Source organism: Myxocyprinus asiaticus, chromosome 36, assembly GCF_019703515.2.
Source record: "Myxocyprinus asiaticus isolate MX2 ecotype Aquarium Trade chromosome 36, UBuf_Myxa_2, whole genome shotgun sequence".
Lineage (NCBI taxonomy): Eukaryota > Metazoa > Chordata > Actinopteri > Cypriniformes > Catostomidae > Myxocyprinus > Myxocyprinus asiaticus.
Genome location: NC_059379.1, coordinates 36,731,151 through 36,745,437, shown reverse-complemented (window position 1 = coordinate 36,745,437; position 14,287 = coordinate 36,731,151). Strand labels below are relative to the sequence as shown.

Below are 14,287 nucleotides of genomic sequence, written 5' to 3'. Positions count from 1 at the left end.
CAGAACGCACCTCAACCATGACATCATCAGGAGTAGAAATACCTCTGAAATGCTTCTGGGATTTGCTTCCAGCAACTTTGCTCGCCGTGTTTAGACGCAGTGCATTGCTGCTCTCAGGTGCAGCCTCGTGGCACAAGGAAGTAACGTCCGACTTGAAACTGTGGCCATACAATCTCCATCTCGCTGGACGAGTTGAGATTACTCTGTGTCCAACCGAACACTCTAACGGATCCAAAGGAGACCGCCGAGCAATTCGCATCTTCATCCGTTTGCCTACAGAAGTGAAGAGATTAAAGATTTCTCTTCCATCTTCAATCAAGTCGACATTTCTGAGTTCTCCGCCAGCCCGCCGAGAATCAACAGCCGTACCGCCCGCCGACAGAGCGAGGAAACGGCCTCTCGTCATCACCCAAGCCTCAAGGAACCGGGTTAGAGTTAAAGGACGTTCACACATTCTACCTGTGTCCTCGTGCGATTCAAGTAAGAGGTTTACGTCTGGGCAGAGATAGAATATTATAGTGTGTTATTCTTGTGTTTCAAGGTTTTTTTTGCTTGTACAGTTTACGGACCGCCATGTCCGCTCATTATTAATACTCAGGGTATTAATTATCACAAATTTGTTTTGCTGTATTGTGGTCCAACCAAATTGGATTGTTGTGCAATTTCGCCATCGCGGGTGAGACAGCAACTGAGTTCATCCATTAAAGAGTCAAATAACAAGGGACTTTTACGAGCCGCCCACCACGTCTCTCAGTGATAAACTAACAGCTGCTTTCTCTCCCAGTATCGCGAAATCAGCTTTAGGGCTGTCACTTAATCATCTCTCTCTCTCTCTCTCTCTCTCTTACTAACCACACACCCACACACACCCACACACACACACACCTTATGTGTTATAGGATTATTTTATTTCCATATCTAATCATATCACTGTTTAGTTTGTAGTTGTAAGTCGGAAGTTTATTGACTGCATTGTATTAATTATTAATTGATATTACTGCATAAATAAACTTTGTTTATATTACAAAGAGAAGTGTTTTGGTTTGTTTTGCATACGCCTGTGTCATGCTGACGGGATGTCAGTGCGGATTCAAACCTTCATTCATTGATTTTTCCCGAAAATTTATATTCTTCGGATGTCGATTTTCCTAAGAAAACAATCTAATATTGAGACTGTTTTACTATCTGGTTATTAGTCCCTGATTTCAGGGTGGTGCCCCGTCAATGTTAATCCTTATTAATATTCTATTGATTTTTGATAATTGATAATTATCTTTGATGATTGTTGAATTTGAATGATCAATAAGCTAGTGTTAATTTTAATTAATGTTTCATCGAGGTTAACAATTAACGATTATCTTTGATAATTGTTTTTTTGAAGGATTAAGAAAAGCTAACATTGATTCTCGTCAATGTTCTATTGATTTTAATAATTAATAATTATCTTTGATAATTATTAATTATTGCTAATAACCAAACTTGCTCCTAAACGTAGCGCACTACATTTACTGGAGCCCCATATGAGGTTTTAATGAGTTAGATTCAACTGATTAATTTAAATATGAATTAATAACTAAAGAAATAATTATTAATTATTTCTGATAGTAACACTGATCTAAACAACCAGTAAAGCCCTACATATGTGTATGTATGTATGTGTTTGTCTGTGTGTATATGTGTATATATGTATGTGTGTGTACGTATGTATATGTATATGTGTATGTGTATATGTATATACTGTATATATGTATGTGTACTGTGTGTGTATATATATATATATATATATATATATATATATATATATATATATATATATAGATATATATATACATACTGTCTTATTGTGTATTCTATATATACTTTATTTTCTATTTATTTTTTTTTATTATTTTTTTATTTATTAATTTTGTAATTATTTTTATAATTATCTGTGTCTTGTTTCTGTTTTGTATTGTTGTGCACTGGAAGCTCCTGTCACCAAGACAAATTCCTCGTATTTGTAAGCATACTTGGCAATAAAGCTAATTCTGATTCTGAAGTTTTAACAGAAGAATTATTATAAGTGCTTTTATAAAAATTTTAGCTTCACATTTCTGTTTAATACCTCCAAAAATTGGCCCCATTGACTTTCATTGTAAGTGCCTCACTGTAACCTCGATTTTTGCAGCTCAAATAATGCATATGGATCAGATTCTGGGCAGTCTGTGGATGACTATTTAAAACTCATCAAACTTTTGTGTGAAGTGTGTGCTTGTAGTGCTATCTGTCTTTAAATTAAATGTCACTTGGTTTAATATCTTGTTAATGTAATGTCTTGCAGACATTTTAAAGTGTGGCTTAAGTGTCCAAATACTTTTTCGGGCTACTGTATGGGAGTGTGTGCGTGTGTGCTTACCTGTCGGGGTGTGTGAGGTTCTTGGTAACTGGGCAGGATTTTGAGGATGACACTGCCGCTGGACTCTTTCAGCATGTTCTGAAGAACTTTCGGGTCACTGCCAACCTCTTTCCCATTCACCTCTTTGATGATGTCACCCACATGCAGCAACCCCTGTTGATCAATCATGCCGCCGTGCAGGATCCGGGCAATTACCAGCTCTCCACTCTCCACACGAAACGTTACGCCCTGGGAGTGATCAAGCACAAAGGAGACTATTCGCTTTGAAAAAACAAAGAGGAATAATGAGCTTTGCTTAGGGAACTTTATATATGACAATATCCATGTCACAGTCCTGTCACTCTGTCAGTCTGGGTTTCTGTCTGACAGGACCACGGCATTGTTTTCCCATGTCTGTCTTGTGTTTCGTTGTCTGTTTTTGAATGAGTGCATGGCTTCGGTTGTATTCCCTGCTGTGCGCACTTCGGTCTGTCTTGTTTCATGTCAGAAGCACGGTGTCTGGATCCTGACTTCCTGTCTGGTTCGGTTTTGGTCTGTGTCGGGATCCGGACACTCGTACTCCGTGTCTGTCTGTTATTGACATGGGTGCATTGCGCTTATGTCATCTTGGCAGCATGCACTCGTGTCAATAGTTTGTCTGTCTCTCATGAACACGGGTGCACCTTGTGTTGTGCTGAGGTTCGGTCACTTTGGTCTAAGGTGTCGGATGTGTGTCCAAACTCTCGCACAGGTGTCCTGTCTTGTTTTTGTCACCTGTTGCGTGCATCGCGTGGCATTTGCCTCGCAATGTACGCTCAGGTTTCGTTTAGTGTGAGAATTCGTGGAATCGAGTTGTTTGGCATTGCTACACATGCTACGCATGGGTGAATATTGCTTTATTGTCTTGGCGATGTGCACTCATGCCATTCGGGTGTTTTGTTGTCTTGTGGGAGCACGTGGCTTTGTTTTGTTTCTGTATCGCTGTGTGTCTCTCTGTCCTACGCCATAACCTGCCTTCTTCTTTGCTTATTATTAGTTCATTTGCCTCACCTGTCCCCTGTTAACCCGTTTGATTTCTCTCCCTATTTTAGTCTCCTCGTGTTTGCTGTCTAGTGCCAGTTCTTCTTGTTTCCAGTCTTGTGTGTCTTGTGTTTCCAGTCGGTCTTGTTTTCAGTCCCAGTCCTGTTCGGTCCGGTCAGTTCTGATTCCCCGTTACCCTCTGCCCCAGCCCTGGATTATATTTCCTTTGTTTTTTCCCCTTCAGGGTAGTTTATGTTTATTGTTTTTCCCCCTTGTGGGAGTTTGAGTTTTTTCCCTTTATTTTTTGTATTTAATAAATTATCTGTTTTTTAACTTCTGCATCTTATGCTTGACAATCCACCTTTTCAAACTAATTTATATTTACAAATCACTAGGCTAGAAGTGGAAGTGAAAAAAGGTTACATTTGAGTGGAAAAAATATTCATAAAATATTCATTCTGGCACAACCAATAGCATAAGTTTGGGCGTTACTATCTGTTCAACCAATAGCAGACAGTAGCTAATAACAATCATTATTTCTGTAATTCTGCTTGGTGCTGTTAGTTGTGCAGAAATTACACATACATTTTCTCCTTTAAGAAACAGCTTACATTACAATATCTTACAGTCTTTTTCATTTTTACGAAAGCAAAATTACACCAAAAAGTTCCATTGAATTAAACTGCATAGTGCTTTTTATAATAAGCAACAAAACAGCAAACTGTAATGTTATTGCAGTATGTCAGGACTTACCAGGTGCTCTCCGGACACTTTGCGGATGCCCACCATTCTGACGGCATCAGGGGGCACAGGCTGGTTGATGAGGGCAGGGTCCATAAACGCACAGGGGCTGGGGGGCGGAGTCTCGTAGCTTTTAGAGGCTACAGAGTCATGTGTTTCAAGTAATGACTGAAGAGAGAATCCAGAGATTTCACTTGGTTTGTGGGAAATTCTTCAATTGGGTTCACTTTTGACTACTTTGAAACGTTTCATTTTTGTTTATCATTTTGTCCTGGAATAAATATTTGATCATGGCTTTGAAAAACCTCAACAACAATCTTATCAATGAAATTACTGACATCATTTTTTTTATTTTCACAACACAAAAAAATGCATCATGACAAAAATTAAACAATTTAAATTAAAACATACTGGTGATGAAAATATGTCTAGAAAAAAGGATAATACTGCAAGACATAAACAGTGCTCAAACAAAAGAAGAAACCTCTAGAGAAACATCTGTTTTTAAAACAAACAAAAAAATAATTCATATAAACCAATAATCCAGTATATTGGAGATTTCCCAACCTGAGCTGAGTGAACAGAAGGAACTGAACACCGGCAAAATGTATACTTAAAGCTAATGAAAATGTCATTAAAAAGACAATAAAAAGTTTAATTTATTCTAATCTAAGAATGTTTTTTCTTTAAAATCATACTAGGAAACAGAATAGTTTAGTTATTGAATGATAATTGTAATGTTTGACTCTTTAGTAAGTGAAACTGCTTTTAAAAAATCTAAATAATACTGTACATTTTTCAAGATGTTTTCTGATTATGTCTATCTGAATGTTCAGTGTGTGTGTGTATACCTGGAAGTGTGGTTCTTTTAGGATGCAGACGAGCTCATGTGCCGCCTGACTGAGAGGTGTGAGGGGTGTCAGGTCCTTCAGGATGTCCTGCACTAACTCCACATTGTTATCCCTCACCGCTTCTAGCTTCGGCTCTTCAAAGCACTCACGAGACTACACACACAAACACACACACACACACACACACACACACACACACACAAATAAATTAATAATCACACATTTCTTTAATAAATCTTGATACTGATAAACTGCTGGAACAATTTCTATGTAGCCTGTATAAAGGCAGTTAACGTGATGTAAATGTACTGTCCTCAAAGAAAAATGCCATTTATTTTTTCTATTACACTGTATTTTAAAGTTTCACTTATGCCCTTGAGAAAAAACTCACCACTAAGCAACTCACATCATAAAATAGACCTACAGTACAATACATAAAACTCAGCCTGTGGCCAAAAAACACAGTAAAACAAAGCGAACAATTTTATATATTTGGCAGTTTGCTGGAGCATCAATATTTCATCCATCATCAATTTCTATACTGTGCTTTTCCACCCAAAATGCTACAAAACCTGAGGCATCAACCAGTAAATAACACCTCTCTCCATCACATTCACCACCTATTTTCTTCCCTTTAAGACACCGGTATACTCATGCTCAGAGCCAAAAAAGAAGTTTGAAACAGATGAGCAATGTTATACTGTTTGTGAACATCCAGACACCGGCCACGCAGCTGGGGGAGGCGTTTAGATGAGCATTTAAATATGAGGACACACAAGACAACATGTAAAACCTTAAATAATGTGACATTAAAATGTGTTATTAGTTACTAAAATCCTCGTTCTATGAGTAGACCTCACATGAGATCAGTAAAACAAGATGTTTTAACCACTCGATGATCATTTAAAGTATTAAATATGTAGTAGATAATATGTACTGTAAATTCATTAGCATTCATGGCGCTAATGTGCTAACACGCTGTACACGGCCATAATATGCAGTGGTTACACTCTTTTACTGTCATACTGTCACTGGGGGAAATGCATATTTGCATAGTCCAGGGGGCCAGCTGTGTGCCAGCACGTCTATACCGAGAGGTGCCTCGGTCAGGGTGTACCAGAGCGGGCAGTGGGAGGATTCCTGGGAAGCGAACAGGTCTACCTGTGCCTGCCCGAATCGACTCCAAATCAGCTGGACCACCAGGGTGGAGTCTCCACTCTCCCCTGAGGGTAACCTGTCGTGACAGCATGTCCGCTGCAGTGTTGAGGTCGCCCGGGATGTGAGTGGCTCGCAGCGACTTGAGGTGCTGCTGACTCCAGAGGAGGAGACAGCGGGCGAGTTGTGACATACAACGGGAGCGTAAACCGCCTTGACGGTTGATGTATGCCACTGTTGCCATGTTGTCTGTCCGAACTAACACATGCTTGCCCTGGATCAATGGCCGAACCCTCAGCAGGGCGAGAAGAATTGCCAACAACTCGAGGCAGTTTATGTGCCAACGTAGCTATGGGCCCGTCCAGGAGCCGGTGGCTGCGTGCCCATTGCATACAGTGCCCCAGCCCGTTTTGGAGGCATCTGTCATAACCACGACGCGCCTGGAGACCTGCTCTAGGGGAACGCCTGCCCTTAGAAATGTGAGGTCGGTCCAAGGGCTGAAGAGGCGGCGACAGACCGGCGTGATGGCCACGTGATGTGTCCCACAGCGCCATGCCCATCTCGGGACTCGAGTCTGGAGCCAGTGCTGAAGTGGTCTCATATGCATCAACCCAAGCGGAGTGGCCACTTGGGGGCGGATTTGTGCCACAGCTGGGTGGGGGGGGTGGAGACCACCGCTGGAGCACCAAACCTGCCGAAATGGAATGGTGGACAGTGGTCGTGATGATGGCCGTGCGCACCAGGTATGTGAACCAGGGAACAAGGAAACCGCTCTTTTGCTGAACTCTTGGGTACTGCAGCCACTTGGGCATGCAGCGAAATTAAATGAAAAGGTAACAAAAGATTCTCCTCATGGCCCTCCACCGGGGGATGGAGTGGTCGCCTTACCAGCTCCAGAGCAGTGGGTTTCCTCGCCCTTGGGACGCCCATCTCAGGGGCGCTTCGAAGCCTTTCTTAGGTTCTTGGCGGCCGGCCGTGAGACGGGTGGCGTCTGCTTCCTGCGGTGGGCTCCACGCCGGGGCCAGGCTGCGGGGGTGGGCTGCGGCGGAGCCGGTGCAGTCACCGCAGGAGGACGCCCTTGGCGACGAGCAGACGGGGTGTGGAATCTTGAGCCACGCCGGGGCAGGATGTGTTGGATAGCTTCCGTCTGCTACTTCACCGCCAAGAACTGCTGGGCAAAGTCCTCGACAGTGTCGCCGAACAGGCCAACCTGAGAAATGGGGGCGCCAAGGAACCGTGCCTTGTCGGCCTCTCCCATCTCGACCAGGTTGAGCCAAAGGTGGGGCTCCTGGACCACCAAGGTGGACATCACCCACCTGAGAGACTGCACCGTGACATTGTCACCGAGTGCAGTTCCTGCATCAATCCCGGGGTGGAACTACCCTCATGCAGTTCCTTTAGCGCCTTGGCTTTTTGGACTTGCAGGAGAGCCATGGTGTGCAGGGCGGAGGCAGCTTGTCCAGCGGCACCGTAGGCCTTGTCCGTCAGGGATGACGTAAACCTACAGGCCCTGGATGGGAGCTTTGCGCCTTATCCACCGGGGGGATCACCGGATACCCCTTGGCCGCCCCACCATCAAGGGTAGTGAGGGCGGGGGAGCTGAAAGATCGGGACAGGGCAGTAAAAGGTGCCTCCCACGACCTTGTCAGCTCCTCGTGCACTTCCGGGAAGAAAGGAACTGGGGCGTGGCGTGTCTGTGAGCGGCACCGCGGGCCCAGGAACCAATCATCAAGCCGCGAGGGTTCAGGGGAGAGCGGAGGGTTCCACTCTAGCCCGACGCTCGCGGCTGCCCGGGAAAGCATGTCCGTCATCTCCGCGTCAGCCTGTGACTGGGTGACCGTACCCGAGGGGGGAGGCCCAGCTGAGGCTTCCTCATCCGACTGGACGAGCCGCTCTCCGATGCTGCGCTCGAGAGCTCCGAACAAGAGGTCGAACTTGCCGTGAGATGAGCCGGTGGACTCATCCGGAAGCCCGATCGGGGCAGACGAGTGTGCTGGGGAATGGGAGGTGCGTGGGGGGATACCCGGCGGAGGTGGTTCCATTGAGGTCCCCAAATCGCCCCCAGTGCTAGCCGTGCTGGCCTCATACCCGTAGTTAGAAGGACCGAGGTGGGGAGCTGCTGGGGTGGCTTGCTTTTCTTACGAAGGCAAGCCGCGACCGTAACGTTTCCATGGTCATTTTCTCGCAATGAGTACATGACGCATCCACGAACGCTGTCTCCACGTGGGTAGTGCCCAGACACGAAAGACAGCGATCGTGACCGTCAGAAGGCGAGAGATAACGACCGCAACCAGAAATAACACACAAACGGTAGGGCATCTATAAAAAGATGTTCCGTGTGTGCCGCTCTTTTAGAGAAATATACTCTTTTTTTTAGAATATACTCTTTTATTTCTGACAAAGCGCCCAGGGGTGTTCTCTGCAGTGCACCAGTGCAGAGGGGGAGAAGCCGCTGAAATGCACCGTCAGATCCAGCAGAGGTGAATGGACAGTCGTGAGAATTCAGCTCAGTGAGCATTGACCGTTCGGCTCCAAAGAGAAAATCTGAATGAGTGGTTGCATACCAGCTCCTTTTATACCCGTATGTTCGGGGGAGTGGTATGCAAATACCACTCGCCAATTCCCATTGGCCTTTTTTCAAAGACCAGAGGTGTTTCGGGCTCCCAAGAGTAACCCCTAGTGTCACTACATCGACACAACGTCGAGTGAGTGACAGATAGAGAACCACCTGCAGCTAGGCTGTGTCTAGAAGGTAACACCCCGAAAGCCTCGCAATAAGTCTCGCAAGAGTCTTATTCACTGTTACTAAGGTTAGGTTTAGGGTTCGATTGGTGCAGTGGTTTTGGAGGTGGAAAGACGTCACAACTAATCGAGCCCATCAGTTGAGTCGAATTCGACTAGTCGAGACATCATTCCACCCGTAAAATGATGACTAGTAAAAATCAGTAGTCATGCAACCCTTAACGCATTTCAAACCACATTTATGTGGTTGAAATCCAATTAAAATTAGATTTTTGGAAATTCATTTCAGTTTGAATGGTAAAACAAGTAGTTTTTTTCATACTATGTTGCGCATCCACATTAATTAATTTATTTTAAAATTAGAATCATCATTTCAAAATGTCTAATTCAAACATCTCTGGCTAGCTCAGTTTTTCTCCTCTGGAAAATTAAAGAATTTTTTCAAACATGAGTGAAAGAGCAGATCTCTCAGCAGACTAGAACAAATAAAAGACAGAGAGAAGACATTTTTCCTTTGTCAGAAAAGACTGAGAAAATGCACAGCAAACATAAGGGAGCTGAAATCTTTGACTTCTATGACTTTTTGTAAACAACAAAATGATGTCATCGTGAGCAACATCTTGCTACAAATAAATAAACATGTAAATCGTTTAGCTAAGTTTTCAATGGCAGCAAACTTAGGTGCTTCTCTTTCACCATCTGGCCCTGTTTCTTTGGGCCCAATGATTTACTTATTTATTTATTTGTAGCAAGTTGTTGCTCATGATGATGTCACAGTGACGTCATTTTGTTGTTTACAAAAAGTCATAGAAGTACGGCAAAAAATCATGCAAACGCCTTTATGATTTTTAAGATATGGGCAATTAAACTTTGTGGCCCTGTTTTTTTTTGGGGGGGGAACCTATTGTTCATATGTTCTCACAAAAAAATAAATAAAAAAAATACCTAGAACTACCAATGTAAAAGTCAAATGTATTATAGTAATATATAAAGGTAAATTATGTCATCAAAGGAAACATCAGACCAATCTAAAATCAGTGTTAATGGTTCAGAGGAGATATCCTACCAGCTGAAAGAGGGAAAGTCATGTTATTGTAATTTAATTACATTAATTTAATATATATAAATAAATATATAATAAATTAAATTAATAACTAAAGTAATAGCTACAAACTTATTGCGGAAGTGGCTTTACACTGCTTTACCCTTCCGTTTGTTGTGAAAAAGGCCTATGTATGTCTAATTGTGCTGTATGTAGGTCCCTATGATTTCCGCAATGCGGAAAACTCGGACGGAATTATAGAATCCAGTCAAAAAATTTAATTCACTATAAATTGCGGAATGTCACAGAATTTGACACACTATTTGGGATGAAAATTAATGTTTTAATGCACGATTAATCAAATTAAAACCACAATATGTCCAAGTGTGATTATTAAACTGCAAAAGGCTCAAATTTCATTAAATAAATTTAAAGTCTGCATGTGCTGCACGCTTCAAAATGAATGTGTGAAACCGGATGCTCATAAAGTACACTGAAAACACTGCATCATGAGCTGAACCTGAAAGGGCTTCACTCTGTTTTCTGGCAAAATAAAAGCTAGATTTAAATGGGGAATTGTAGGAAACTGAAAAAAATAATAATAATTAAATATTACAAAACTTTAATAATGATAAATAAATAATATTATTTTTAAGCTGTTGTGCAGCACTTTATTTGACAAAAATAACTCCACTGTTGTTTTGGATTGTAATCTGAGAATCTGTACAAAAACACTTACTGTAAAAATTATTGTTCTATATTCAGCTGATTTAATGTTTTAATGAATTAATTTGTATAGACACTGTTTTGTTTAAATTGAATTAAACTGTCGACTGTGGAATTTGAAAAAAATAAAATGGAAAACAGAATTTGGGAAAAAATAAAATGGAATTTGGAAAATAAAAGAACAAATTTCATATTTTTTACCTAAGTATGTCTGTGTACGTTCTAGCAGTAGCAAGTCTTCAAACTTGTTCTGCAGCAGCAGGATAAAGCAGATCTAGTCCGCCAAGACCTCGTTAAATTTATTCAGAGTTGTTATGACTAAAATATATAATCTAATAAAATGCTATTGCTACCTCAAGCAGTCAAAGAAGCAACATATAATTTAAAGAAGCTTCATGTGGACATGAAAGACAGTAAGTGACTCACCACTGGACTCTCCATGATGCCTTTGAGAAAGATGAGATCCAGATCATTGGCTGTGGTGGAGCTGGTGCTGTCACTCAGAGTGTCCAGAAGACTCTGCATAGCTGAACAAGACATAAGACAGAGTTCACAGGTTACAAAAGAGCACATCTCTCAATGTTTATGGCTCTGAGATAACAGAACACAAATGTAGATATAGATTCTCTCTGCATAGAAGTCTTCTCTTCTCCTCTCTTCCAAAATCGTGCCACTTACGGTAATTACAAGTACACTGGCCCAGTGACCAATCTCCATATATAACATATAAATTAGCAATGAAAACAATTCCAAAACATTTCAAAACTGTCCATGACTAATGTGCTGAATACCAAAGGTATTGCAGTCATAATAACTAGACATTAATAGTAAGTGCATTACTGTAAACTTGATTTTAGATACATGTACCATATGAGATGCTGTCCATACTGAGCAAATATATTGATTAACAAGTTTGTGTGCAATCAGAATTCAATTCAGATGTTCTGAGCACAGAAATATTGGGCAGTTAATGCATAACATGGTCTTTTTTATTACCGACATGAAGATTTTAGGTTAAAATTTATTTGAATGTATAAAAGTGCTTTACAATAACATTTTATTTGTTAAGATTAGTAAAGACTAGTTAAGATTACAGCATTTATCAATGTTTGTTCACGTTAATTTTTAGTTCATTATGCATTCACTAACGTTAACATACACAACTTATAATTGTAAAATGCATTAGTTTATGTTGAAATTAGTGCTGTAAAAGTATTGTTCATTGTTAGTTCATGTTAAGTGATATAGTTAACTAATGTTAACAAATACAACCTTATTGTAAAGTGTTATCAAGAAAGTGTATATCTTAGGTCCTGTAACTGCTCACCATTGTTGGCACCTTTTTGCTTTCAGTAGCTCATTTTAAATGGTCCTGCAGTGTGTCAAATTAATTTTGAAAAGTACAAACATTTTATAGTCTCTCAATTAATACAGCATGAGGTCATAAAAGCTACATGCATAATAATTATAAAAGAATTAGTAATATACAGTTTACAATAGTTTTATATTAAGTATAGTGGGTCAACTTGCCCAAAAGTAATTCATGTCATCATCCCATATTGATTTATTTGGCAGACACTTTGGACTTACAGTGTCATCAAGGTATGCGGTGTAGGTAAATGCCCTGGGAATCAAACCTGTGACCTTGATTTTGCTTTGTTCTACCAGTTGAGTTAAAGAAAAAGAACAAACAGAAATACTAACTACTGAACGCTAGCCTGCTTTAGAGACCATTTTAACCGTGTTAGGCTGAGTGTTTTCAAATGCACTCTAATGTTTTGTTTTGATATCAGATAACTGGCACAAGGTTGTATTTTTACTGTGAAATGTTTGAAGAGCCACAGAGTCATGAACACCTAATCAGAGCCATGATCAAGCTCTCATTGCCTATCCTCCATCTTTAGATTAACTGAATAGTCATTAGAATGTATTCTTATGTATTCTTACAATGACAACAAGGACTTCAACTGATGATTAATTATGTACCAAAAATGTACAGTTACATAATCATTCATTAGTTGATGTCCTTGTTTGAACTTGCTAAAGAGATGGTTTTTTTTCTTGTTTGAAGAACACTGAACTACCATAAAAACTGCCTTTATCTCCACACACTCAGAAAGATACAGGAGATCCTATGGCCGAGTTTGTATATAATTCTCTTTAATTACCCTGCAGTAGACTGCACTGCTCACACAGCACTTCTCTCAGTCTTTAGAGTTCTCAGATCAACAACACCGCATTTTTCAGATATATTCCACAGTTCACTACAAACGGAACAGAGTGAAATTGTTATGAAACCTTATGGAGTTTTGTGTTCCTTGTCACAGTCAACATTGGCTTGCTCACTGGGGGCCTAAAGACAAATCATTTTTAAAGCATGATTTTTAATCACATTTTTCATTTAAACTGCTCAGTGAGGACTTTAAGACATTATAGACATTGCAGCACCATTTTCTGTTAGAGCATCATTTTCTGTAAAGCTGCTTTGAAACGATGTGTGTTGTGAAAAGCGTTAAACAAATAAAAATGACGACTTGAAACATCATGAAATGCTCTGTGAGAGAGTATGCTTGTATGCGGCTGGTCAGAGACTGGGGATAAAACAGTGAACAGCTTCTGAGGAATACACCCATCTGATCTCATTAGTACTAATTGTGGGCATTTGTTCATAGGTTTACACATACATTTTTGTGTGTCTGGATGGTCACTGAAATGTAGAATATCAATGTACTGACAGCATATAAAACTTAAACCTTTTAGACCTTTTACTTGTGTAAAACATGAGGTACAAATCTTTACAAATCCTCTGATTAAACTGGAGTGCAAGTGGTTAGCAGTGTTGTGTGTAATCTGATAAAGTAATTAGTTACAATAACTGCATTACTTTTGAGTCAAAGTAGTGTAACAAATGACATTATAAATCACAGTATTGTTTAGCATTGAACACACAATAACATTATACATTGGAACAGCAAAACGAATACAATGCACTTTTTTAACATGGGTAAGAGATAAAAAACCAAAAATAAATAAAGCAAAATAAAAACATAAATATAATTAAAAAGATCAAATACATTTAAAAAACTGTCTATTATACTATTATAAATCATACAGAAAAGATCTCATTATAGCATATAATAAAGGATATACATTTTTTAACATTAATAGCTGTTAGAGTATATATTGTATATAATCAACTTTTAGCAAATCTAGGCAATTAAGGAATTTTTGCTTGTGAATATAAAATTTTGCTGCATGAATTAAAAAATGTACAGTGATTTTCTTTTCTTTTTTCATAATAATGTCCTTAAGATTAAAATTATAACTTAACTTTAAACTGGCGAAAGTAAAAAACACCAGAAAACAGATGTTATTTCAAACATACACACACACACACACACACACAAAACAGGTTCTTAAGGCCTTTCACTATTGTCTTCACAAAAGGTGCATGCATCACTGAAATCACAGTACTTTCAGATAGTAGTGCATTACAAGGGTAAATTCTGTACAAAACTTTTAGACGTACAATACTTATATGGTAACAACCATATTTTCCTCCAATGTATATTGTCAAAAAGACAGTAAAAGTTTCCTCTTGGGAAAGTTGAATTTCAGGAATGCAATAATTGTCGA

At 40.0% G+C, this 14,287-nt stretch overlaps 1 protein-coding gene across 5 annotated transcripts in view; it reads right to left on the bottom strand.

Moving 5' to 3' along the window:
- mpp2b (MAGUK p55 scaffold protein 2b) overlaps positions 1-14,287 on the bottom strand; it is a 123,313-nt gene that overhangs the window by 25,926 nt on the left and 83,100 nt on the right. For all 5 annotated transcript variants that reach the window (XM_051674486.1, XM_051674487.1, XM_051674488.1 and 2 more), the window contains 4 exons: positions 11,078-11,178; positions 4,987-5,139; positions 4,148-4,303; positions 2,396-2,623 (listed from right to left, as the gene is read on the bottom strand). In XM_051674486.1, coding sequence (XP_051530446.1) covers positions 2,396-2,623; positions 4,148-4,303; positions 4,987-5,139; positions 11,078-11,178 — 638 coding nt within the window. The remainder of the gene's footprint in view (positions 1-2,395; positions 2,624-4,147; positions 4,304-4,986; positions 5,140-11,077; positions 11,179-14,287) is intronic.